The 27291-nt window shown below is 49.7% G+C and overlaps 4 protein-coding genes across 5 annotated transcripts in view; 1 reads left to right on the top strand and 3 right to left on the bottom strand.

Moving 5' to 3' along the window:
• The window catches only part of Tspear (thrombospondin-type laminin G domain and EAR repeats), a 172923-nt gene that overhangs the window by 37252 nt on the left and 108380 nt on the right, over positions 1–27291 (bottom strand). For both annotated transcript variants that reach the window (NM_001432038.1, NM_001432037.1), the window contains exon 2: positions 23237–23457. In NM_001432038.1, the coding sequence (NP_001418967.1) occupies positions 23237–23457 (221 nt within the window). The remainder of the gene's footprint in view (positions 1–23236; positions 23458–27291) is intronic.
• Positions 5757–6290, bottom strand: Krtap10l2 (keratin associated protein 10 like 2). The gene has a single exon (NM_001109586.1). The coding sequence runs from the start codon at positions 6286–6288 to the stop codon at positions 5770–5772; it is 519 nt and encodes a 172-aa protein (NP_001103056.1). The 5' UTR covers positions 6289–6290; the 3' UTR covers positions 5757–5769.
• On the bottom strand, positions 15169–16582 carry Krtap10-10l1 (keratin associated protein 10-10 like 1). Its single transcript, NM_001108929.1, is given in 1 exon segment — positions 15169–16582. A coding segment is annotated over 1 exon segment (756 nt). The 5' UTR covers positions 16524–16582; the 3' UTR covers positions 15169–15767.
• Positions 26027–27119, top strand: LOC120098854 (keratin-associated protein 10-1-like). Its single transcript, XM_087598691.1, has one exon. The coding sequence runs from the start codon at positions 26083–26085 to the stop codon at positions 26872–26874; it is 792 nt and encodes a 263-aa protein (XP_087454817.1). The 5' UTR covers positions 26027–26082; the 3' UTR covers positions 26875–27119.

Consider the following 27291-nt stretch of genomic DNA (forward strand, 5'->3'; position numbering starts at 1 on the left):
TGTGGATTTGTTTTATTTGTATAAAAGTTTTCGCTGCCGCCTTCCTTATCAGATACATACCCTGCTCTTAGGTAGAACGACCATTTGCACCTTCTGAAGCGCGTGTAGCTGAGAAAGGAAGGCTTAGTCTCTTAGCGCCTGTGTCTCGGGCTAGTCTTTCCTTACGGGGTTTATAACGTAACACAGAGACTGACCAGTGTGGCCAGCTGCCACTCCACACCCAGCACGGGTTAAACGAGGTAACCCGTGGCATTGGAGTGTCCAGTCAGCCTCAAGTAGCTCATCTCATGTGGCCCCAGAAAAGCTCCTGTCCCAGAGGATGGGAGACTAGTGTAGGCTGAAGGCTATGACCTCCGTACCCTCTCCAGAGCTACGTGAGCCTGTGGCAGGAGCTGGGGGTGGAAGTAGCAAGTGCATTGTGGGTAGAGGGTGTTTGGGGCTGTGGGTTTCACCCCACACTTGAGGGTCAGAGCTCTGTGAGTGCTTCGGTAACCATCTCCACTCCCGCCCAGCTTCCGGCCCTGTCTGGTATATTCTCCCTTTCCTTCCACAGAACATTGCATCCACAGTTTGGCTCATTCACTGTTCAGGCACCAAAGACCTGGCTCAGTTACTTCTCAGTTAGAAGGTCTCTGAAATCACGGAGCCCTTTCCTTCCCAGAGAAATTGTTTCAGGAGGGCTGCATTTGGAAAAGATATCAGCAGGACAACTCATTCTGATTCTGAGACTCCCTGCTGACCAAACGTGGTTGTGGGGAGTGAGCCCTTCTCAGCCAGTGGAGCAGGAAAAGTTAGAGACGCTGGCTTGACTAGGTGAATCTCTGTTTGAAGACACCAAGAGGCCCAGCGATAGCTGAGACTCGAGGGACCAAATCCCTGTCACCAGAAAAGCCCTGCATGGGGCCTGTGTTACTGTAGGTTTTCCTCTCAAGGCATTAACTGAGTCACAGCTCACTGGCAAGAAGCCAGGAAGCTGACCAGAGCCTCTTGGGGAGTCATTTAAAATCCAAACCAGGGCACCAGGCATTCGAGGAACTCTGTCAAATCGGTGCCTGGGCACTAACTTAATGAATAGTTCTGATACTCAGAGCATGCGATGAGGCTCCCTCAGAAGACGTATAAGGCAAAATTAGCAGGTTTATGGTGGAAATTTCAGTAACAGGCTGCAGGGGTTGGGGGGAGACACCGGAATCCAGAAGCAGCCATCAGAGCTGACTGTCCAATGTCAGCAAGTTCTGTGTCTGACAGAGACGTTAGCAGAGGCTAGGCACAGAAAGGAAACATCTAGAGAACCCTCCCAGGCTAACGCAGACACTGCGCTCACTGGAGGAGGCCTTCAGGTCACCTCATTAACCTCTATGGAGGTAGAATACGCAGAAGCAAGGTGAGAATGTTCTGAAGTTAAAGAGACTCGATACATTGTATCTTCTGAGTATGTCGCATAGCTGTACTGACATCTATGCTCAGGAGTCTCAAATCTAGAGCTGTCGTTTGACCACCGTCCTGGTGTCATGATTTGGAGTTTAAATGACTCCTGAAGACTTGAAAGCTAGTTGGTTCCCAGCTTGCGGCACTAGTAGGGTGAGCAGGAACCCTTTGGAGGATGGACTTGGTAGAAGGAACCTAGATCACTGAGTTTGCCTGTGAAGGGGCCCGAGCCCTTTGTGATTTCCTCCCAGTATCAGTAAGGTCAGCATCACCCATGTTATGCATCTCCACCGTGAGACTGTGAACCAAAACAAACCTTTCTTCCTTATACACTGTTTACCTCAGGTATTTTGTCACAGCAACAAAAAAATATTTCCCCCTAAGGTTTGTAGCCATTGTGTATTTACCCGAGGCTTCCCCCTCGGCTCCCAGCTGTCAGCTTCCACCCTTCTCCTCTTCACTTCCTGTTACACCTTCACTTCCTGTTTGTTCAGGGCTCAAAGCTGACACATGACTTTCTCAGCATGCACCTCTGATGTCCTGTCTGGAACTTTCTAGACTCCCAGGACTGCTTTGAAGAGCCCTCATGTCTCAAAGCATTTGGCTCCCAGTTTTCCTCAGACTCTGACCCAGGTGTTCTTCTCCATCCAGGTGTCCATAGGCAACATGCTACGTCTAACAGACATCATCTCTGTATCCAGCAAGGTATGAACCTGAGGAACTTAAACAGGCTCATCAGGGAGTCTCAGACAGGGGAAGACCATTGCCTATACCTCCTGGTTTCTGTCGCTGAGATAAAACACTAACCAAGGACAGCTCAGGGGAGGTCCCATTCCATCCCTGAGGGAAGTCAGGCCAGGAACTCACGCTAAGCTAGCTTTATTTATTTATTTTTGGATTATAATTTAACTACATCATTTCTTCTTCCTGTTCCTTGCTCTAGCCCCTCCCATACGTCATATACCTTCTCGCTTTCATTCAAATTCGTGGTCTCTTTTTCTGTAATTGGTACACACATGCACTCACATGCACATATCTGTCATCCATCCATCCATCTAACCATCCATCCATCCACCCGTCCATCCGTCCGTCTGTCTGTCCGTCCATCCATCCGTCCATACATCCAACCATCCATTCAACCATCCATCCATCATCTGTCCAACATCCATTCAACCATCCATCCATCCATCTATCCATCCATCCAACCATCTATCCGTCTGTCCGTCTGTCCATCCACCCATCCCTGAATATATAAACGCAACCTGCTTACTTCATATGAGGCTACTTGTACGTGTATGCTTGCAGGGCTGACCACTTGCTATTGGATAACCAATTGTTGTGTCCTTCCCTGGGGGAGACTGTTTCTCCCCCTCTCGGCATTTCTTGTTTGCCTGTAGTTCTTTGTGTAAGGTTGAGACCATTTTAGCATGTCTATTGGTTTTGTTCTTGTTCAGCTCATGTTTAGGCAGTGGCGTTGGTGACCTCATGGGTGCAGTTTCCATGGCATCTCTAGAAGACACAATCTCATAGCAAACTTCCTATTCTTCTGGCTCTTATGGTCTTTCTGTCCGCTCTTCCAAAATCATCCCTGAGCCTTAGGTGGAGGAGGATGTTACAGAGGCATCGGTAGGGACTGGGCTCCACAACTCTGCATTTTTATCTGTTTTCTGCTATCATCTTTGTTGCAAAAATGTTTCTTTGATGAGGGGTGAGAACTACACTTATCTGTGGTCAGAAGGATAAATATTTAGAATGTAGTTAGGGACTGTGTTTCCAGTACTGGGTATGACTTGCCTCTTGATGAGCGGATAACTAGCTTTCTCATACAGCCAGAACTACCAGCCTAGGGAATGGCACTGCCTAGAGTGGGCCCTCCTCCATCTGTTAACAATCAAGCTTATCTCCCACAGACACATCCTCAAGCTGATATGATCTGGGCAATCCCTCATTTGAGACCCTCTTCTCAGAGGGTTCTAGGTTGTGTCAAGCTTCCTCAGAAACATGTCCACTTTGTTCCCAGGTACCAGTCCCACACGGGAACAGCACCTACTATTCAGGACTGGGCCTTGTAGGGCAGGGTTGGGAGTTAAAGGTGACAGAGCTTTCCTGGTTGCGCCTGGTGTTTCCAGGTGCTTTAGTGTCCTGTGAAAATTTCCTGAGCACAGGTGGACACCATGCTGCCTGTTCTAAGAGTTCTACAGGGCTCACTCTAGGCGGCGCCATTCCCTAGGCTGGTAGTTATGGCTGTATAAGAAAGGTAGCTACTCAGTCATCAAGAGGCAAATCATACCCGGTACTAGAAATCTAGCCAACTACCCAGGGCTAGTGAAATCTAAACCAGCATAGTCCCTAGCCACATTCTAAATAATTTATCCTTCTGCCCACAGATAAGTGTAATTCTAAGAGTCTCTGTGGAAGCCCCACCCCTTCGTATTCCTCTAACCACCTTAGAGATTGCATATTGGGGGCTGTCCTTCCGAGTCCATCCTCAACTTCTCACGAAAGCACCCACCCTGGAAAGTGCATGGAGGAGCTTTGGCACCGTGAGGAACTGTGCTGGTACCTGTGGCCTGTGATAAGGTCACATCACCAATCACTGTCATAGCGCACCAAAAGACACCAAGTGCCACCACTTAGAAGAGCAGTTCTTAATCTCCCTGATGCTGTGACCCTTTAATACAGTTCCTCGTGTCGTGATGATCCCCAACCATAAAGCTATTGCGTTCCTACTTTGTAACTCTAATTTTGCTACCGTTACATAATCGTAATATAAATATCTGTGTTTCCCAGTGGTCTCAGGTGACCCCTGTGAGGGGGTCGTTTGATCCTCAAAGGGATCACAACCTACAGCTTGAGAATTGCTGACTCGGTGATCTGTAATAAGATCACACTGGCAGTCGCCACAGCAGCCAAGCCCAAAGATATCAAGTGCCATCTGGTACCTAGCTGGTGATCCGTAGTTCAGATGGTACTTGGTGGCACATCGGCGGTGCTGTTGTCATTTCAAGTGCTACCGTCTGGCACCACACAGACCCAGCACAAGATGCCAACGTGGAGACACCTAGCACCTCGGCAAAGGCTACCATAGGAGACTGTCTTCTTCGTCACATAGCACCAAGGTAATGTATCCCTGATGAGGTGGCCTCCACTGACCCTGCTGCCAAGTGGACTCAGGGATCCCTGTAGAGACCCAGTCACCACCTCCCTGACCAGTTAGTTCTGCCTGTGTGGTTCTAGGAGATAGTTCTCAAAGTCCCCCAGCAAAGGTGAGGCCACATATGCCCACATTTGGACGTCATGCCCTCCTGTCTCTCACGGACACATTCTCTCACCACTCTGGGTTGCTGTGGCCACTCCAGGCTTCTGGCTGTCTCTATCCCATTGAACACCATGCCTCATCCTCCATCTGCAGTGGCCAGACCAAGCCCAGGTCTCTGTTTCCTACATTCTGGCATTTACTTAGCCTTTCCAAGCACATGGATGGTCAGAAAGACAGGATGTCACATTTCCTCACAGTGGGCCCTGTGGTTTCTAGGTCAGAGAGGCCAGAGTCCCCTGATCTTTAACACACACACAATGGTGGGCATAGGCAGCAAGAGGCAGGGGTGCTTTATTCAGAGCCTAAGTGTTGCTCAGGGTGGGAACCTGATGCAGAGTTTCTGCTGTCTATAGACCAGTAGCACAGCACAGAATGAGGGGACAGGAGACCCAGGTCATATTTACACCCTGCTCATATAGGTCTACAGTCAGATGCCAGCCTCAAAGAGCCAGGTACAGAGCCTGGAACCAGGTGCAGAGCCCAGAGCCAAGTGCAGGCCCCAGAGCCAGGTGCAAGAGCCCAGAGCCAGGTGCAGGCTCCAGAGCCAGGTGCAGACACTAGTGCCAAGTGCAGAGCACAAAGCAAAATACAGGCCTCAGAGCCAGGTGAATAGCCCAGAGCCAAATGAAGGCCCCGGAGCCAGGTGAGGGCCTCAGAGCCAGGTGTGGGCCCCAGAGCCAGGTGTGGGCCCCAGAGCCAGGTGTGGGCCCCAGAGCCAGGTGTGGGCCCCAGAGCCAGTTCACTGTATGACAGTTACGACAGAGATGGAACGGGACAGAAGAGGTTTTATTGGTATTCAGAGGCCAAGAGTCACACAGCTGATAACAGGATCAAGCCAGCCAGATTGGGAGTGGGTGAGGTGGAACAGCCAGCACTTCCAGGAGCTGAGGCAGAAGGGTAGCTGGAGGGATACCCAGGCTCATGACCTTGCTGGGCTGGTGAAGGAAGAATGAAGGTGGGTGGGCCCCAGAACACCCAGCATGGCCGTGGACAGGGAAGACAGATGGAAACCAGGCTCACAGTCAACAGCATGAGGAGGAAGCCCCGCAGCACACAGGCTTGCAACAGATGGGCACACAGCAGGCCGGTTGGCAGGGGGAGGAGGTGCAGCAAGCTGGCTGGCAGCCAGAGCAGATGGAGACACAGCACACTGGCTTGCAGCAGACAGGTGTGCAGCAGACAGGTGTGCAGCAGACGGGCACACAGCAGGATGACTGACAGGGGGAAGAAGTGCAGCAAGCTGGCTGGCAGCTAGACTGCTGGCAGCATGAGGGTGTGCAGCAGGAAGACTGGCAGCAGGGGCTGGACACACAGCTCACTGGGGTGCAGATGAGAGTCAGGCAGGGGGCTGGGGCACAGCAGCTGGGGGCACAGCAGCTGGACTGGCAACAGCTGGGGACACAGCAAGGAACACAGCAGCTAGGCTGGCAGCAGCTGGGGGCACAGCCGCAGGGCTCACAGCAACTCTCTGGGCAGTCGTCCACCTGCCAGGAGGAGTTGGTGCGAGCATCAGAGCAGACAGACATGGTGGAGGCAGCCATGGCCTGGGGGTTGACTGGGAGTTTGAAGTGTGTGTGTTGAGTGACTGTGTGAGTGTTGAGGGAGTGTGTGAGTGTGTGTGTGAGGTGCTCCCGGCTCTGGGCTTTTATCCTCCATGCGTGTTTTGCTGCAGGAGGCTTTGCGTGCTTCCATTTCCTTGTTCAGTCTGGAGGGTGCTCTGCGGAGCTCAGTCATTAACTTGTGTTTTGCTGGCCGCTCAGCTTGGGCCTGTGGCTTGGGGACACCTGTGACATGGTCCCCCTGGGCTGTCTGCTCCCTCTATCTGTGGCCACTTGTCATGGTTTTGGAGATGATCCTTGGCTCTCAGGATGCATTCTGTGTCCCCAGCCCGTGACCTCAGTGGGGTGACTGGGCTAGCCTGTGCTAGGAAGCTGAGCAGGGGAGAGATGGCCCTGATCCCAGAGGCTCCCTGTAGGCAAGCCTCTCCTGCATCCCAGCATCCTCTTGCCTTCTCTTGAGATGTGTAGTACTGTGGGCAGAGGCAATGTTGAGACCTCACACAGCTGAGTCACAGCATGGAGACCCTTAGAGCTCTCAGCTGACACAAGGGAGGGGTAAGCAAGGCCACTGTCACCAGAATCTCCCACGATGTCCTGGGACAAACCACTAATCGAAGTATGCATACGGAATGCATCCTTAGAACCAAGGGCCATCTCCAAAGCCATGACAGGTAGACACCAGCTAGAGAAGACAGACAGCCCAGGGAGACTATGTTCTAGGTGTCCCCAGCCACAGATTGAAGCAGAGTGACCAGCCCAACACCATAACAAGTATGGCCAGTGTTTGGGGTGAGAGAGATCTCTACTAATGATTGAGCTGCCCGTCTAAGGAATGTTCTGCCCATGTTCACAGGGAGTCAGACGAGAGTTTTTCAGTACCCAGTAGCCTCTGGGCAACTGCTGGGTCAAGGTGAGAACAGAGGGGTTAAAACAGCCATAGGACCATGAGAAGGTAACAAAGGTGTGCTCAGAGCTCTAAACCCTCACAGGGGAATGTCCAGAAAATTCAATGTCCTTGGGGATTAGGGCATCTGCAGCTTTCATTAGTCTCAGGTCATTCATTTGTAACCAAAGGTCCACCCAAACCCAAGTGGTTTTTCTGCACACAGGGCACTCTGTGGTAACTGTCATCTATAACCATCTGTGCCCCCATGATAAGTAATACCTCAGACTCAGTCTACTGTGAGATTTGCCTAGCAGAGCCCTCAGGAGTGTGAGCAAGTGTACAGTAGTCACAGGAAGTCACCACAAGCATTTGCCCCCTAGTGGAACACAGTGTGCAGACTTGGCTGACAGATTCAGCGAGCTCAGAAAACAGGAATGGTGCCTGGAATGCCCTGGAAACCTGTTGTATGCCCAGTGGTAGTCTCAGCACTTCCTGTCCTTTGTGGTTTAAGGGTGGAATGTCTCTATGAGGCTCACTGTGTGGTTGAACACTTGACCCACAGTTGGCTGCTGTCAGTGGAAGGTCACAGGGGGTAGGGCTTGGGGGGTGGAGGGGCTCACATGCTGACTCTCCTGGTTGGAGTTCTGCCTCTTGATCCCTAAGATTTAAAGTGCCCAGTCACATGCTCCTTTTGCCATACCGTCCCTCCAGGACCTGTGTACCCTCTCAAACCAGGAGGCTAAACAATCCTAGCTTCACAATGCTGGGTATTCCTTAATGATGGCAAGAAAAAGAACCCCTACTGAAAATCAGACTGGGGTGGCACTATTGTTGTGTTGCATCTGACCATGTTCAGGTCTTGGAACTGGTGTGTGGGAGGAATGTAGAAGAATCTGGGACTAGAAAAGTCCTGGAATATTGTAAACTAAGACTAATGGACAATTCTGGTGGTAGGTCACATGATCAGAGGTTATTACGACAGTGAAGACCTGACTCAAGAGATTTCAAAGACTAGGGCTTACTTCTGGGACCCAGGCTCAAGGCCATTCAAGGTTGTAACCTGTAACCTGTCTATCAAAGGGACTGGTTACATTCTGACCATGTCTCAGAATATTGAATGGGACTAAGTTAAAAAAAAATTAGTCTGATGAAGGGAATTTTAAAGACAGCCTACCATCAAGCTGTGGCATGGTCGACACTCACTGCCTTTCTCCAGGTTTACAGTGAGGATTCTGAGCAGAAAGCATGGCAGAAAGATGTGGAGAATGCATGGCTGAGTGAGAAAAGGTGCAGCTGAGTGAGAAAAGGAGCAGCTGAGTGAGAAAAAGTGCAGCTGAGTGAAAAAAGGTGCAGCTGAGTATTTAAAGTCTCCAACAAAGCTGCTGCCAGTATAGCAGATGCCAAGAGAAGCAATCGTAACTGCAGAAGAGATCGGTGCACATAAGGGAAAAGTCCATACTATGAACTGGGAAGAAGAGATGAGGCCTTGAGAAGAAGAACATGCTCACTCCAGGGCAACTGCTCTAACAACACCATCTATGTTCTCTCCATACAGGTACACAGAGGCTACTGTGACTGTGGGGAAGGAGGTCCTGAAGAGTCCTTTTTATTTCATCTTGTCCCCACTCAGAATCTAGGCTATAAACTATTTGCTACCCATCCTATGTGTAAGGTACTTTGCTTCCACAGGTGATCAGCCTGTCTGGGTTGCTCTGAGTCGAGAGTCTGGGGTCTCTTGTTTAGCACCTCACGTAAAATAGCAAGAGGCTAGGTAGAGCCTTGGCAGGAAATCATGCTTTTCTAAGTCTTTGGGAAGAGAAGGGGAGAGGGCCTGTCTCTGCCCCTTGTTCTCAGCAGTTTCAGAGTGTGTTCATATGCTAAAACAATCACTACGAGTTTGCACATAAATTCAGGTCATAAATTGAATAAGAGGTTCATAATGAAGAATGTCTTTATGCATATCCACTAGGAGCAATTATCTGACTAAACATTCATCATTTGTTACTAGCTCACAGATTCAGTCAATATCTTATCTCCTATTTTTGAACCTGGGGCCCTGTGGGTGTATATCTTCTTTATGACCGCTGGTTAATGGTTTTTGTAACCCTTTGGCTACAAATCTACGAGCCACAGATTTTAGAAGTCTATGGTTATCTCAGAAGTAATTAAGCAGTTCTGCTATAAGAGGGATTCGAATGTCTTCGTCTGCATTGCCATTCTGAAACAATAGTGACCCTAGCATGGTGGTTGTTTCTGCAGAATAAACACTGTTCGTTTTTGCATACTACCTGAGCCTGGGGTCTTCCTTCAGTGAATGTTGGGCCCTTATAGTCCAAGTCAGGTCTTGAGCTGAGAACACAACCTGCTGTCACTGCCTGTGTAGTCCCGTGACTTTAGGCATGCAGTGTATAAGAACTGCAAAGTCATGGATCATGTGCCAAGGTTCCAGCAAGCCTCTGAGGCCAGGCACTGTCCCCACATGAGCTTGTATGGACCATGGAGGAAGCTGCAAAGGTGAATCCCAAGTAGTAATGGGGACCCAGAGAAGTCCTAGGATACTGTAGTGGGGACCCTAGTAAATACTCTGTCGAGGAAAGCTGCAGGTATGGGGGTGGAGCTTGCCAAAGAAAGAGAGGCATGCTGCAGGCAATAGAGTGGTGGGCATGACTACTTAGGGCAGGAGCCCAGGCAAGGGCACGGTGAGAGTGTGATCCTGGACTCAGAGCTGAGGGAGTTTGCCCTGCTCACTCTTTGCTTTTGCTTTGGCGAGGACTTTCTGTGTCTTTTTGTCTCCATTCCTCCCGTTTAGATTAGGAATATTTCTATGCAGGACGATGTGAGCAGGGTTTGATTTCAAGGGGACACATCAATAAGTCTTCCATTTCAAAAGGGACCTGAGAGTGTCGAGACTCTATGGGGAGATTTGAACCTGTACTCCATGTATTTTGCTTTGAGGGTTGGCCATGAGCCTATGGAAACCAGGGGTAGAATGGCCCTGACTGAAATGGCCTCCTTTGAGCTCCTGTGTTTGAATATTTGATCCCTAGCTGGCAGTGCCGTTTTGGGAAGGTTGTAAAACCTAATGGATCTAGCAGGCAGACATAGGGAGCAGGGTGGGGCTTGAGGGTTCTAGATGGGCTCTCTTTTGGTTCTGAGCTCCGTGCTTCCTCGTGAGAAAGCATAGGGAAACTGTGCAACACATTTCTGCTGCTGTGAGCAGATTCACACCACTATGTTTTATCCACCATAATGGGCTGAAGCCCTTTCCAATAAGAACACACACACACACACACACACACACACACTACACACACACACACACCATTAACTTGTTGAAGCTAAAGTAATCAACTCAATATCTCTATTCAGTCATATCGCCTTCTAGATTAAGTTATATTTAGACAGATAAATAGAGCCTGGCCCAGAGAGGTATAGCAGCCTGCCCCTGGCTGCACAGTAAGACGTACCATGATTCCTCCATGCATTCCAACATAGAAGGCAGGAAGTACTGCAAGGAAATGTATCCTTAGGCAACTGGGTTTAAAATTTCCCTTGGAGGCAGGGAAAAACACCCAACAGGCTTCAAGGATAAACACAACAGGTTCTTCCAGACACAGAAGGAAAGAAGATAATAAACATTGCAGGCACCTCATGGTGATCAAGGACGCCAACTCAGTCACAAGGGAGAGAGAAAGCACAACGAGGACAAAAATAATCATCAAGAGATGAGGTGGCTGAAAAGAGAATGACTCGTGTATCTGAATGTTTGGTCCCCAGAGGGTGGACTGTTTGGGAAGGATTAGGCGGCGTGGTCTTGCTGAAGGTCTCAGTGTGTTCTTGGGATGAGTTTTGGGATTTCCAAAGCCCATGCTATTCCCTGTTAGCTCTCTCTGCCCCACGCCTGTGCATTGAGGCATAAGTTCTTAGCTACTGCTCCAGCCCCAAGCTTGCCTACCTGCCTGCCTACGGTCATGCCCCCCTCCATGACGGTCAAAGACTCTAGCCCTCTGTAACTGAGAGCCCCCAAATTAAATGCTTCCTTTTTATAGATTGTCTTGGTCATGGTGTTTTGTCACAGCAATAGACAAAAGACAAGAAGTAATGGTTATGGAGGTGGAAGGATGGCTCAGTGGTTAAGAGCACTGGCTGCTCTTCTAGAGGACCTGGGTTCAGTTCCCAGCGCTTCATCAGGTGCTTACGCTGGCCTGAAACTCCATCTCCAGTGGATCCCATGCTCTGTTCTGGATTTTATTCATGTGTATAAACACACACACACACACACACACACACACACATTTTAAAATCTTCTTTTAAAAGGGGAAAGCAAAAATAATTAGGGGCACTGTCTTAGCTGAGCGCCTAGGAGCTGAATACTTGTGAGTAAGAGCATTGGTCTCTGAAGGACCACAGGTCACAGGTCACAGAGGTGGCTGTACATCAGTGTGGCCTACAGCATTCTCGACAGCCTACGTGCTCATCAACGGGCATGGACAGAGAGAGTGTGCAAGTGTGCCCGGCCAAGCTTTTACCCAAAAAGCAAAGAAAGCCATGCAGTTTTTAAGGAAATGGTTGTTACAAAGACAGCCACATAAGGGCGCCAAACCAATTCTCAGAGAGATAAATACTGTAAAATTTTATCCCACTTGAGTTTCCTAGATTTTATATGGTTACAGAAAATCATGTATGTGCAGGATGAAACTGTCTAGGTAACAAAGGTGATTAATTAGAGGGAGAGGGGGAGGGGGATGGCGGGAAAGGATATACTATATGTATAATATGCTCCTGTAAGAATGCTCGTGTAAGACACAGACGTTAAAGGGTGGGTCCGAGTGTCCACTCTCGACAGGTATCAGGAGGTTTTCAATTAGCAGCCAGAATAGCCCTGTGTTTGGCAGCTATGAACTCTTGGCTGTGTCCACACTGTGGGCACCCCTCCCCCATCCCCAGGTTGTGAGTGTGATGGTGACCAAGTCAGCAAGATGGAGGGAGCCTCATGATGGGGTCAGTGGCTCCGGTCACACTGCAGGGACAGTCCCCTTCCACAAGTTGGAAAGTGGTCTATAACTGTGAGTTCTAAACAGAACCCTGAACATATCTGACTGTCCCTGAGCTGACCTCCAGTCCTTAGTGCTGGGAGGAATCCATGTTTGTGGTCTAAGGCCCCAGCTGTCTTGTGGCTGGACTGAAAAGGCAGAGGCAAAGCCAGCAGGAAAACTAGGGTGTGAGGTTAACAGGGCACGGAGACACACCCCAAGTCTCCATTGCAGTGACACTGGCTATACATGTGACATTCAGATCGGTTAGTTCAGATGGATTGCACGGTGTGGTATGAATTGTCAGGACTGTTGACAATGGTGGGCTCTAACACATCACCTGCTGCTAATATGACAGCAACCCACCACTTTTCAACCCAGTGAAGTGATTGTGTCTTAAATGTATAGCATGTCAGCATATTTTCTGTTCCTATAATAAAATGCCTGAGGCCAGGTGCTTATGAAGAAAAAAGGTTTATATAGTTCATGGCTCGGGAGGCTGAAAGCCCAGCAGTGCAGTCCTAGTTCTGTCAGGTCTCCTACCAACTGCATGATACCCCCGGTGGTGGCCTGAAAGGAGGTCACAGGAGGGGAAGGGGAACCCCTGAGGTGAAGAGGAGTTAGTCCTGACCTTCACCATGCCTCTCCTCTAGGGACCACCTCCGGGAGGACCAGACTCCAAAGACAGACTCTGGGGACACCATCCAGCCACACTCAAACAGCACTAGTTGGAAAAGCAATAATTAAATCAATTCCACCTGTTTGTGTTTCTATTTTCAACCTGGCACAGTGGAGCTTGCCCGGGTGTGGACTGGATGGGCTGGATCTGCTGGGTAGTGCTGTGAGAGCATGTCGGGTACCCAGGTGAGCAGAGTCCCCCCCGTAAGGCTGCAGAACAGAGCCAGCCTGCCTCACTCAGGAACTTCCCAAACTCCACCTCAACTTCCAGAGCTAAAAGATCGATAAGAACTCACAGCTCAGGGCAAAGCCTGAAGCCAAGAGACCATGTCCCTCCCACACAGTCACACAGCCACAGTAAGCAATGGCTTCCGGGATGCTGCATAGCACAAGGCCTCCCCAACCATGGCTGCTTCACCCATTTAGAAATGGGGTTCCTGTACCCCATGCTCCCTGGCTGTTCTGATTCACATTGCTGAAGGGCATTCACAATTGCTGACTGCAGCTCTCCATGATGGGGAAACAAGCTTCATTTCTAGAACTCTCCAAGGAGGGAATGGCTCAAGGCCATACTGGCCACCATCAGTAGGTGACCCACGGAGATGAGTCATGGTGTCAAGGACCAGACACCTGCCCTGCCCAGTCCCATGTGGCAAACATAGACTGTGGTTGAGCACTCTCAGGGTGGCAGGTTCAGTCTTCAGTACAGATCAGATGCTGGGCAAAGAAAGGACTCAGGTGGGACCCATCGCCTGCTTCTCTTGCCTCTAAGTTGCCTTGGAACTTAGAAGGAACTTTTCCAGGTCCATGTTTATCGAAATGTTTGCAGTGGTCTGTCCTGTCAGGTAAGGGCCAGTGAGGTATACCACAGCAGCCAGTGGGGTCAGGGCCTGCTGGAGCACTGAGTCATTGCTGATCAATTCCCAGAATTCCCATTCTGCTGACAAACTCATGTCTTTAAAAATGATTGGTTTAAGGGGTTGGGGATTTAGCTCAGTGGTAGAGCACTTGCCTAGCAAGTGCAAGGCCCTGGGTTCAGTCCCCAGCTCCAGAAAAAAAAAAAAAGATTGGTTTATTTGTGCATGTGTGTTTGTGTGCCTTTGTGTATGTGAGTGTTTGTGTGTTTGTGTGTTTGTGTGTTTGTGTATTTGTGTGTTTGTGTATTGTATGAGTATGTGTGTTTGTGTGTATGTGAGTGTGAGTATGTGAATATCTGTATATACATTTGTGTGTGAGTATGTGTGTGAATGATTGTGTGTGTATACGTGAATATGTGTGTTTTATGTCTGTGTGAGTCTGTTTCTGTGTATGTGTGTATGATTGTGTATGTGAATGTGTGTGAGTGTGTGTATATAACTTGTGTGTTGTGTGTGAGTGTGTTTATGTGTGCAAGAGTGTGTGTGAGTGTGCATTTGTTGTGTGTGTGAGTGTATGTATGAGTGTGTGTGAATCTGTGCTTGTATTGTATGAGTCTGTATATTTATTGTGTGTATGTGTATTTATGTGTATGTTTGTATGTGTGAGTGTGAGTTTGTGTGTATGTGAGTATGGGTATGTGAATGTATATGTATGGCTGTATGATTATGTGTGTGGTATGTACATGTTTGTTTATGTATGAATGCTTGTGTGTATGACTGTGTGTGTAAATCTGTGTGTTTGTAAATGAGTGCATGTGTTTCTGTGTGTGTGAGTGTGTATGAAAGTGAGTGAGTCTCCGTGTGAGTATGTGTGTATTTTTTGTGTGTATAATTGTTTGTGTGTATAAGTGTGAATGTGTATGTTTGTGTGTGTGTGTGAGTCTATGTGTGAGTGTATGTTTATATGTTGTGTGTATAAGAGTTCAAGTGTGTGAGCGTGAATGTGTGTGCTTGTGTGTGGGTGAGTGTGTGTGTGTATGTGTGTTGTGTATCTGTAGATGTCAGAAGGCAACTGGCTAAAGTCTGTTCTCTCTTGCTACTTGTAGGATCTGTGAATCAATCTCAGGTCGGCAGCCCCTTCCTGAGTTCCTCAACCCCATGACGATCTCACAAGCCCATTGACATCTCACTAGTCCCCAACCTCGTGTGTTCTGGGTGGTGCTCAGGAGCAAGTAGCAAATCTACAAAGCGGGTCATGGCCCTTGGTGTTTCCAGAACTCCATCCGAGGATTCCCCTGGTGCTCCGACGGCACCATGGTTCAGCTAAAAAGACGAGAAGCACAGGGAGATGAACCACCAGGGATGAGAATAAGCAGAAGCTTACAGAACCAGACTCACAAGCTCTTCTGAGAATCTTGCTTTATTTCACAAGATAGTGAGGGGAAGGCAGAGAGGGCAGGGAGGAGCAATGAGTGGATGAGGGAGGGTCACAGAGAAGGAGACCCAAGGTCACCTTAGTTCTGAAGCCTGCACAGGGGACAGGAGTGCAGAGAGGGGTGTCAGAACTCAGATAGCCTGGCTGGCCTAACTATGGCAGGTGTCTAGTACCCGCAAAAGGTCTCCTTGGAGTCAGCTCGGTAGTGACTACTTCAGAAGAGCAGGGCACACACAGCCAATAGCCAGTGGAAAGGCGCCATTGGATGCAGTTCAGCGTCCCAGAAAGAGCGACTCATGCCACATGAAGCTTGTTCCCATAGCTGGCCAGATGTTCTGAGGACGCCTCAGAAGCTTTGCAGGAATCACAGCTAGTCAGCGGGTCACAGGATAGTAGCCACCATTAGGCCAGATGCAAAGGAGTGTGGGAAAAGGCAAAGGAGAAGATACTGGGAGCTGAGCAGGGAGACATGGGTACCAGGCTGTGCACAGCGTGGCAGCAGGACCACTTGGCTCAAGACTCTGAGGGTACCAGACCTGCACCTTGGGGACTCGAAAGCATTAGAAAGGCCATCAGCAGGTGGACTTCTGTCCAGAGCAGGCCTGTCTGGAGCAGGCAGGGCGGCACAGCAGAGACACACAGGAGGCTGGGCGACAGCAGCTGGGCTGGCAAGAGGAGGCACAGCAGGAGGAGGTAGGCACACAGCAGGCAGGTCTGCACACAGGGCGGCACAGCAGGGACAGGCTGGAGCAGGGCTTGCAGCACACAGGCTTGCAGTACACAGGAGCACAGCAGGAGGGCTGGCAGCAGGAGGAGGAGGAGGCAGAGCAGATGGGTGTGCAGCACACAGGCCTGCAGCAAAGGGTCACACCGCAGGGCTGCTGGCAGGGGGAGGAGGTGCAGCAAGAGGGCTCACAGCTAGACTGCTGGCAGCATGAGGAGGAAGCACCACAGCAGACTGGCACACAGCAGACAGGCTTGCAGCAAAGGGTCACACCGCAGGGCTGCTGGCAGGGGGAGCAGGTGCAGCAAGCTGGCTGGCAGCTAGACTGCTGGCAGCATGAGGGTGTGCAGCAGGATGACTGGCAGCAGGGGCTGGACACACAGCTCACTGGGGTGCAGAGGAGGAAAGGGGTTGGGGCACAGCAGCTGGGGGCACAGCAGCTGGCCTGGCAACAGCTGGGGGCACAGCAAGGAACACAGCAGCTGGGCTGGCAGCAGCTGGGGGCACAGCTACAAGGCTCACAGCAGCTCTCTGGGCAGTCGTCCACCTGCCAGGAGGAGTTGGTGCGAGCATCAGAGCAGACAGACATGGTGGAGGCGGCCATGGCAGGGTGGACTGGAGGAAGGTGAGTGTGTGCTGAGTGAATGTGTGGTGAGTGTATGTGTGTGTGAGGTGCTCTGGTGGCCGCCTTTATACCCCAGGGCTGCTTGTACTGTGTTGTGCCTCAGCTCCTGGCTTCCTTTTCCTTGTTGTGTTTGGAGTCAGCCCGTGGCTATCAACAAATACTGTTGTCTGGTAAGTCTCTAGAGCTGTTTTTATCCCTCAGAGAGATTTCACCCGGAATGCTCAGATTACATGGGAGGCAGGGATTGCGGCAGCCAGGTGACATTCTGGAGGTGGCAGTCACCGTCCTTTTCTTAGAAGTCTTAGTTCTTGAGGAAGCTTCTCTGGTGGAGCAGGGATGCAGCAGGGACAGCCAGAATGTGGGCTTTGAGGATGGCAGCACGTGTTCCTAAACTGTTCTGTAGGACTTGCTGTCTAGGGACACCTTCTATTGTCAGTGGGAACTCGAGGACAATTTCATGTCTGTGGCAGGCCCTGGGGAATCTTCCTGGAGCTGAGATAGGTTCACAGAGGCTGTGAGAAAGATGCAGGTCTGGAATGGCGGCAGTGGCCAGGAGGTGGATGCCTTCTGGCACATTCCACACTGAGATTCTTGGAAACCCCTGGCAGTGTCCACAATGCGTTCTTTGCCTCCTCTGAACTCTAGCGGCCTCTCTGTACTTAGGTCCTCAGAGTTCCTGTTGCCCCATGGGCACTGTGAGTTCCTTCGCTCAACACAACTCCATTAAAGGATGCAGACACCGTGCAAGGACAGTTTGTTCACTAGAACCTTATCCCAGCTCAGCTCCAAGCCTGGTGGACAACCAGAGTTCTGGTTACTTATCATTCCATGGTCCCTCTACTCCGCCATATTTCTGAGGGTCGAGGCATGTCCTTGGGGATACTTTGGGCTGCAGAGTTTCCAAATAGCTTCTCATTCTATCAGGCACTGGCTGGGATGGGTGGATGGCAGGACTTGGAATCTCTGTGGTTCTGATGGAGTGAGACGCTGTGCTAGGACTCTCCATGCAGTAGAGAGAATATCTTGTATGTTGGATGGGTGCATTACCTGTCAATTAAAAAGCCTATGGCCTATGGAAATAGAGGTGGGACATCTAGGAGAGAGAAAGGATTCTGGGAGAGAGTCAGGGTGAGAGGTTGGTCTTGGAAGATATGAGCAGACATAACCAGTCATGTGACAGAATGTAGGTTAAAAATAAATGTGCTGTCTATAGTTATGAGCTAATCAGAGTAGAGCCTAACTATATGGTCAAGGTGTTTGTAAATATATTTTGAACCTGAGTCTTATCTCTGGGAGCATGGGGCTAGGAGGCAGTACCGGGCCTAACTTCTAAACCATGCAGTTAGATGTGAGAAGTTCCATTTCAAACAAAGGATGGGAGCTGTCAGGTTTATTGAAAGACATTAAGCCCAGGGAGCTCAGCTGATGAGATGGAGCCCACTTGTTTGATCCACAAACAAAGTGTTCCAATGGAAAGGCTGAGCCCAAACCCAGGGGAAGATCCTGAAAACTGCCAAGGGAATTCTGGGAAAAGCAATGATCAGCATTGGCCTGAAACCAGGAGGCCAGTGGCAGTGGGTAAGAACTACAGACACAGCAAGACCATTTCAGAAACTAAGGCAAGATAGAGGCATCCCAATAAGCAAAACCAAGAGACCTCACTGTCAGCGAATACATCCTTTAGAAAAAGTGGGAGGGTACGATAGAGGGCTAATATCTAAAACACAGAACATGTACAGATCGAAACAGAGTTCTAGATGACGCACACATGGCTGAAATCCACTTAGAAATGTTCAACAGCTGTAAATATTGGAATTGTGAGGATAACGTAATTAATTAACTTTAGTAGTATTAAGGTGGGGTTGTATGGGATAATCGCGACAATTCATCCTATGTGGGCAATGATGAGAATGCTATAATTTTTCATGTTTATGTTTGGCTTAGTCTGCCTCATGTTCCTATAAAAACTGACATGATTGCAAGAATCGAGATAATGGTTGGGTTTAAGAGCTGGTAGATTTGAAATGAAATGGGTAGTGGGGAAATTTTTTTTTGTCAAGTGAGGAGAATTAATCCTACATGAATTGGGATTCCTTGGGTTACTTCAAGAAGTCAGTGGTGGAATGGAGCTAGACCAAGTTTAGTTAGCCTGAGTCGTCAGGGAAACCAAAACGACTTTGAGAGTCTGTCTTACACCTGTCAGAATAGCCAAGATCAATAAAACAGGTGACAGCTCATGCTGGTGAGGATGTGGGGGGAGGGGAAACACTTATTCTTTGCTAGTATATGTGCAAACTTGTATGGCCACTAGGGACATCAGTGTGACAGTCCCTCAGGGAGCTGGGAATAGATCTACCTCAAGGTCTAGCTAGACCATTCTTGGGCATCTGCCCAAAGGATGCTTCATCCTACCACAGAGACATTTGTTCATCCAGGTTTGCTGTTGGCTCTGTTCATAATAACCACAAATTGGAAACAGCTTAGATGTCTATCAGTGAATGAATGGATTAAAAAAAATTGGTACATCTACAAAATGGAATATTACTTGGCTGTTAAAAAATGAAACCACAAAATTGGCAGGTAAATTGATGGATAGGGGGAAAAAAGCCATCCTGAATGAGGTAATTCAGATCCAAAATGACAAGTATGATATATATCCACTTATGTGTGGATGTCAGCTATTAAGTCTTCAATAAACAGGATAAAACCCATATCATTACAGAGGTGAAAGGAATTGGAGATAAGCTAACTTTCCACAGAAGGGGAAATAGAATCTATAGTTATGGATGGACAGGATGGGGAAGGAATGGGAGAATTAGCAAGAAGGGAACAGGAAACACAGTTAGGCAGGGAACACAAGGAGGGACAACTAAAACTCAAGACCATTTCGGGGGGGTCATCTGGAAACCTACTCTAGTTGAAGTTTCTTAAAATATATACATCCATGAATAAATGTAAATAGAATCACCAAATAATAGGGGAAACAAAGCCACCCCCACCTCAGGCATCTCTGGTCACCAATAAAACCTGTGGGGAATGGGTAGACATCTAATTGAGTTGTTGGCCAAAGGGGCCCCATGAGATTGCCCAAATAATCCAAGCTGTTTCCAAGGCTATTGGTTGCTCACCAGATAATGATGGTAAGGCCCAGTTGCTGAAGACAACATTTAGATAACTCATTGAACATCTCCTGGAGTTGAACCTACCTAGAGCCTTCACCCTATTGAGTAGTGCTCATGGTAGTAGTAGGTACTCTGCACTCTACCAGAGGAGAAAAATAAACACCAACCCAGCTACAAAACCTTCAATCTACAATGGTGACCTGCCCGCAAGATATGCTGGTATAATAGTGGCCCAAAAGCTATCAGAGTGACCAACCACTGATTGGATTTAAGACCTGCTCCATGAGATGGTGATGCTTGGTGACCAAGAACCTGAGTCTAGATAGGCTGTGTCATGGACCTAGAGGAAAACCAAATGCTACTGCTCTGCTAAAGGAACATAGCAAAGAAATGGTTCCTAATGACATTCTACTGTACTCATAGATCAGTGCCTTCTCAGCCATCATCAGAGGGACATCTACTGAAGCAGAGGGGAACAATTACAGAGACCCACAACTAGGCAATGTGCAAAGAGTGAGAGACCTGGGGACACTCAGCCCTAAATGGGCTCAGAGAACTCTGAAGAAGAGGAAGGAGAAATTGTATAAGAGCCAGAGGGGATGGGAGATACCAAGGAAACAAGGCCTTGTAGATACAACAGAAAAGATACACATATGAACTCACAGAGACTCTGGAAGCATCCACAGAGACTGCACAGGTCCAAGCTACATGGGGTCCCAGGGCTGGCAGGGAAAGTAGACATGAACCCCCACTCCTAACTCCAATTGATAGTCACTTAAAAAGGAAAAATCATATATCTATATCTAAATCTATCTATATCTATATCTATCTATCTATATCTATCTATCTATATCTATATCTATATATTTATATATAGATAGATAGATAGATAGATATAGATAGATAGATATATCACTATCTTCAGACACACCAGAAGAAGACATTGGATCCCATTACAGATGGTTGTGAGCCACCATGTGGTTGCTGAGAATTGAACTCAGGACCTCTGGAAGAGCAGTCAGTGATCTTAACCACTGAGCCAACTCTCTAGCCCGGTCTTTTACTTACATATTACGGTCTCCAACTTTGTGTTCTTATTGGATTTCTCTTTGTGTAAATGTGTGTGTTTCTGCCTCTGCATGTGTTTCTTGTGGGAGTTTTTTGGAGGGGGGTTCTTTTTGTATGTTTGTTTTCTCCTATTCTGGTTCCTTTGTATTTATTTTAGCTTATTCTATTCACCTGAGGGCGACTGAATCCACAGGAGAAAGTCAAAGGCCAAGAAGTAATCAGGAGACACCCACAATAGAACAAGAGGCCATCATCCTTCATGTCAGGGGAAGCATGGTGAGCCAGAAGCAGCTGCCACATCCTATCCTCATTGAGGAAGCAGAGAGATGCACACCAGTGCTCAGCTCACGCTCTCTGTTTTGACTTATTCCTAGATTCCAGCCCATGGAATGGAGCCACCCACATTCATGGTGACTCTTCTCTCCCAAGTTAGCCCTCACTGACATGTCCAGAAGCATGTTCCCTGGCTGGTACCAAATCCTGTTAGGTGACCCTGACCCTCAGCCATCACAGCGCAGAGACAGCACAAGCTCGGCAAAGGGAGAGACTCACAGCCATGGGCGCCCGTGCTGAGAAAGGCCTCAGGTCAGTTACCAGAGCAGAGCTGAAGCACAAGAGAGGAAGGTATAGACCCCAGTGGGAACAGACCAAGAAGAACCCATGGCCATCCTCGGGATTTCTCCTGAAAACCGGAAGAGGGGGTGACACATCTCAAGCCACTCTGAGGTACGTGTTCCTCTCACAGCACCTTCAAAGACAAGCATGCAGACCACCACCTCTGTGACAGGGATGAAAAGTCCTCAGGAAATCCAGCAATAGAGTCTAGCCACATAGAAATGGACAGAAACTGTAGGTCTTCAATTTGTCACATAACCTTTGTGCTAAAGGCTGGGTGGCCAGCTTACAGTGCTATTGGGTAGGTAGGGGGCTTTAGGAAGTAGAAGTAAGTCAGATGTGCCCTTAAAGGCGACCCTGGGACCCCTCCTCTTTGCTTCCTAACAGAGTGGACAGATTCCCGTCACACTCCTCATCCAATAATGAAAGACTGTGAGAATAGCCTGGCGGTACCTTTAAAGTCACAGAGTTCCTATGCAACCCATGAACTCCACCTCTAGATCTGTCCCCAGGAGCAAAGAGTGTGAGTCCACACAGGTCATGAGTGCTGACAGTGGCAGCATTTAACAAGCCAGAAGAGGAGGCAGGCCAAGGGTCTGTTGGCTGCTGATCAGCGAGTCAACAGAATGTAGATAGTGTGTGCAGTGATGGTGGGAGGTTATTCAGCTGTGACCTCCAGGGAGGCAACTGGGACACATGCTACCACACAGAAGAAGCCATGAGAACATATGTTGAGCAATCAGTCATGAAAGTCTGGATACAGTGATCCACTTACGTGAAATATACAAAGCAGATCAACTTACAGGTATGCAGAGAGGTGAGACAGGCCCATGGGGCTTGTAAAAGGACACTGAACTTATGCAGTAGTCAAATTATCCTAAAATCGGTTGCAGAAATTCACGATACACCCAAACCCACTGAGCTGTGCACACCTATAACTGTTCCAGCAGTCATTGAACGGTGAAAGCCTGTGACCATACCAATAATCACCAAGCTGTAAATATCAGAGACTATCCCAGTAACCATGGAGATGTTTATACTCATGACTTTGCTGGCCATCATGGAACCGTGCCAGCCTGTGACCATGCACAGTCATCAAGATATATATATATCTGGGTTTGTCCCAGTAACCTGGGGCAGAATTGTTTCTGATTGTATCAGCAACCAGTGAGCTATGTAGAACCTTGGCTAGAACAACAACCATTAGGCCACCCAAAACAAACCAGGGACCATGCCAACAATTGATCTATATGCCCATCACTACAGCAGCAACCATTGCGTGTGCAAACCAATGACTATGCTAGCCACCACTGAGCTGTACACACTAAGGACTATGCTAACAGCCATCAGATCATGTCAGTGATTGGTTATACCAACAACCACTGGATTGCGCAAACTCTTGACTCTACCAACGACAACACAGGCTTTGAAAAACCCGTGTCTATACCAACAACCATGCAAATCCATGACTATATCCACAACCCTCAGGCCATGCAAACCATATACCAACAACCACTGGGCAGTGCAAACCTGTGTCCATACCAACAACCATTGGGCCATGCAACCCATGGCGATACCAACAGCCATTAGGCTGTACAAGTCTGTGAATGTTCCAGCAACCACCAAGCCACATAAATCCATGACTACACGGTTGGCCATTAGGGCTCCACAGACCCTTGGCAACTTGTCAACCGTTGGCCGTGCAAACCCATATATGTATCAGCAACCGCCCCACGGGGCAGAACAAACCTGAGGCCGCACCAACAACCATCAGGCCTAAGGTTGCACAGACTGGGCTAGCACACCAGTCACTGATGGGGTTTTAAGGTGAGCAAGGAACCTTAAGAAAGTCAGGTCACTTTTACCAGAAGGAAAACTGCCACTGACCTTGGGTGGAAGGTTGGGGACTCTCAAGGTGACGATGATGGAGAATTCTTCAGGGAATAGATGGCAGCTGGAGAAGATTCTAGAAGCAGGGAAGCTCGTGGTCCGGGGCTCGGTGGCTGAGAACTGGAGGCCCCGCACACCTTCTGCCTGCACCATCCGGATCCCACTTGTAGCTCCATCCAAAGGGACCACCTCCGCCAGGATGTCCAGGGGGCGAAGGTCTGCATCAGAGACGTAATGGGGGCAGGGGTTAGGTAATGGCTGTGCAATGTGGCAGCCATGATGGCACACTGATGGAGTCTGAGTATTTTCAGATTTTACATCATGAAAGCTGTCAGAGTCGCGCTAGAGCCATGGCGTCAGGTTGTGAGTTCCAAACCTAGTAAACAAACAGGAAATGTGCACAGGAGCAGACCTCCTGCATGGCTGACCCACAGCAAGACACAGTCATCACAGGTAGTACTGGGGCTGTAGCTTGGCACAGAGGGGTCACTACACTCGTTACACACACACACACACACACACACACACGCATACACATACACACAAACACAGAAAGCCATCTGCAATGGCACTGCCTTGCAAATGCTGTTTGCCACTGTCCTCATGGCCAGGGAATGCTTTAAAATGCTCTACATGGGGCTGGAGAGATGGCTCAGTGGTTAAGAGCACTGACTGCTCTTCCAGAGGTCCTGAGTTCAAATCCCAGCAACCACATGGTGGCTCACAACCATCTGTAATGGATCTGATGCCCTCTTCTGGTGTGTCTGAAGACAGCTACAGTGTACTCATACTCATAAAACCAATAAATAATTTAAAAAAAATAAAATGCTCTACATAAGGGTTGGGGATTTAGCTCAGTGATAGAGCGCTTGCCTAGCAAGCGCAAGGCCCTGGGTTCGGTCCCCAGCTCCAAAAAAAAGAAAAAAGAAAAAAAATGCTCTACATAAGCCTCACTTTACCTTTAAAAATGTCCCCTTGCCTCAGCCTTCTTGAGCTCGCCCACAGTTTACCACTGTGTGTGTTCCCATTACATTCTGAAAGCAAACTGAGCAAGCCAGGGGAAGCAATCCAGTAAGCAGTGTCCCTCCATGGCCTCTGCATCAGCTCCTGCCTCCAGATTCTTTGGAGACACTCATCTGTTACTTGGGTGGTCAACATATGCCTCACTTCGCCCTGGGAGCAGTGAGCATGGCTATCCTGGTTTTGCCAGTGAGGAAATGGAGCCATCTAACACCATTAGTGATTCTGTCTCCTCTTTACGTACATGAGCTCGAGGGACCATGGCAGGGTGTGGTCCACATGGTAGCCAAGTGTCTTAGTCAGGGTCTGTATTCCTGCACAAACATCATGACCAAGAAGCAAGCTGGGGAGGAAAGGGTTTATTCAGCTTACACTTTCACATTGCTGTTCATCACCAAAGGAGGTCAGGGCAGGAACTCACACAGGGCAAGAACCTGGAGGCAGGGGCTGATGCAGAGGCCATGGAAGGATGTTCCTTACTGGTTTGCTTCCCCTGGCTTGCTCAGCTTGCTTTCTTATAGAACCCAGGACCACCAGCCCAGGGATGGCTCCACCCACAAAGGGCTGGGCCCTCCCACCCTTGATCACTAATTGAGAAAATGCCTTACAGCTGGGTCTCATGGAGGCATTTCCTCAACAGAGGCTCCTTTCTCTGTGATAACTCCAGCTTGTGTCAAGTTGACACACAAAACCAGCTAGTACAGCAACAGAGGGGAAAAGATAGCCAGGCCAGCAGAGGCTTATGGGTATGGTTCCTACAGGCCACATCATGCATGAGACTGTGCCCCCACGTGAGGCCCCATTCGGCTGGAAGAAAGACAGGCGGCCCATGAGTGATGTGCAAGTCAAGGCCTCTTCTCAAGAGTCAAGGTCACGGGAAGGAAGGGCTCATGGTTGTGAGGCCTTTTTCCCAAGCCTTGAGACACCGGTGCCAACTGCTATACCTGGTGAAGCCAGTCCTGAGGGAAAGTAACAGCCAGCAGGGATATCTGGATTTGGTGACAGGCTTGGGGTTGTGCTGGCCTCCTCCCAGGCAGGAGTTCCAGAAAGCCTGAAGTACGAACCCTCTGGAGATGCTGGGTGTGAGTTCTTGGGCATGTGACTGTATTTGAGAATAGATTGTAGATGACCAAGGTATGGCAGGTCACTAGGTGGGCTACATTCCAGAGGTGTCCTTGTAAAAAGGGATAATTTGAACTCAACCCCTGGGGAGAAAGCAGAGGTGAGGAATAAGCCATGGAGCCAACAATGCTCATAGCCCTGGGAGCCAGGTGGCCTGGGCAGTCCCCCTGGCTCAGACCCAGCAGCACTGACACCTAAATGTCAGTCTCCATGGTGAGATGGTGACACCTCAGTTAGCCCTGTACACTTGGGGTACTCGGCTGAGGAAAACGGTACACCCCTGCAAGGAAATCCCAGTGTTGCTCTCATGAAACCCCACTGGTCCTCGCCAACCACCACCACAGAAGTCCAGAGCCTGTCCCAGCCCAAGAAGCCAAAGGCCAGGAGTGATCCATGGCCACATGTCCCTGCATCCCTTCAGTACCTCACCCTGAGTCCTGCCATACTCCCAACAACCCAGGAAGAAAGCCCACGTGATCGATACCAACACAACTTGTCAGTGCGAAACTAAACAGGAGGCGGGGCCCCAGCAACACGTGCAGCAAGCAGGAAATAAAAACAGGAGCAGGGCCAACAGCAACCAGGAAGGAGTGCTCACCAGCTGGGCCAGGGAGGGGTATAAAGGCAGCGTGTCCTACCCCTGACACACGAACACACACATCCACTCAACACACACTCAGCCTCCTCCAGTCAACACCAACATGGCCGCCTCCACCATGTCTGTCTGCTCTGATGCTCCCACCAACTCCTCCTGGCAGGTGGACGACTGCCCAGAGAGCTGCTGTGAGCCCTGCGGCTGTGCCCCCAGCTGCTGCCAGCCTAGCTGCTGTGTTCCTTGCTGTGCCCCCAGCTGCTGTGTCCCCAGCTGTTGCCAGTCCAGCTGCTGTGCCCCCAGCTGCTGTGCCCCAACCCCTTGCCTCCTCTGCACCCCAGTGAGCTGTGTGTCCAGCCCCTGCTGCCAGTCTTCCTGCTGCACACCCTCATGCTGCCAGCAGTCTAGCTGCCAGCCAGCTTGCTGCACCTGCTCCCCCTGCCAGCAGTCCTGCGGTGTGACCCTTTGCTGCAAGCCTGTCTGCTGTGTGCCAGTCTGCTGTGGTGCTTCCTCCTCATGCTGCCAGCAGTCTAGCTGTGAGCCCTCTTGCTGCACCTCTTCCCCCTGCCAGCAGCCCTGTGGTGTGACCCTTTGCTGCAGGCCTGTGTGCTGCACACCCATCTGCTCTGGCTCCTGCTGCCAGCAGTCTAGCTGCCAGTCCTCCTGCTGCCAGCCCTCCTGCTGTGCTCCTGTGTGCTGCAAGCCTGTGTGCTGCAAGCCCTGCTCCAGCCTGTCCCTGCTGTGCCGCCCTGTGTGCAGACCTGCCTGCTGTGTGCCCACCTCCTCCTGCTGTGCCTCCTCCTGCCAGCCCAGCTGCTGTCGCCCAGCCTCCTGTGTGTCCCTGCTGTGCCGCCCTGCCTGCTCCAGACAGGCCTGCTCTGGACAGAAGTCCACCTGCTGATGGCCTGTTTCTGGTGCCAGCTGGCTCAGGTCCCTTCCTGGGTGCTTCTCAGCTTCTCCAGTCTGACCCTGATCTGGGATACATTCCCCCAGGATGGAGCCACCCGACTTGTCCCTTGTGACTTGGCCTCTCCTCCTGCTTCCCAGGAGGCCTGCTGATCCTCTGGGCCTCTGGCTCCCCTGTCCCTCTGCTCCCCCCAACATCAGCCTGTCAACAGTCCATGGTTTCAATAAACTCTTCTAACTACCTGGCTCTCCTGTCATGCTCTGGAACATGTGGTTCAAGCAAATGTTCATCTCCTTAGCACTAATGTTTCTAGGAGGGAAGGACTCAGCTCAGCAATTGACAAGTGACAGTAGCCACCTCCCAGAGGGGAGGGAGATGTCACAGTGTGACTTAAGGTTCCTCTCTCAAAAG

Source organism: Rattus norvegicus, chromosome 20 (assembly GCF_021556685.1).
Source record: "Rattus norvegicus strain SHRSP/BbbUtx chromosome 20, alternate assembly SHRSP_T2T, whole genome shotgun sequence".
NCBI classification, from domain to species: domain Eukaryota; kingdom Metazoa; phylum Chordata; class Mammalia; order Rodentia; family Muridae; genus Rattus; species Rattus norvegicus.

What these genes read in the sequence shown, in the direction of transcription:
- Krtap10l2 (NM_001109586.1), bottom strand. Translation starts at nt 6,288, where the DNA reads ATGGCTGCCTCCACCATGTCTGTCTGCTCTGATGCTCGCACCAACTCC.
- LOC120098854 (XM_087598691.1), top strand. Translation starts at nt 26,083, where the DNA reads ATGGCCGCCTCCACCATGTCTGTCTGCTCTGATGCTCCCACCAACTCC.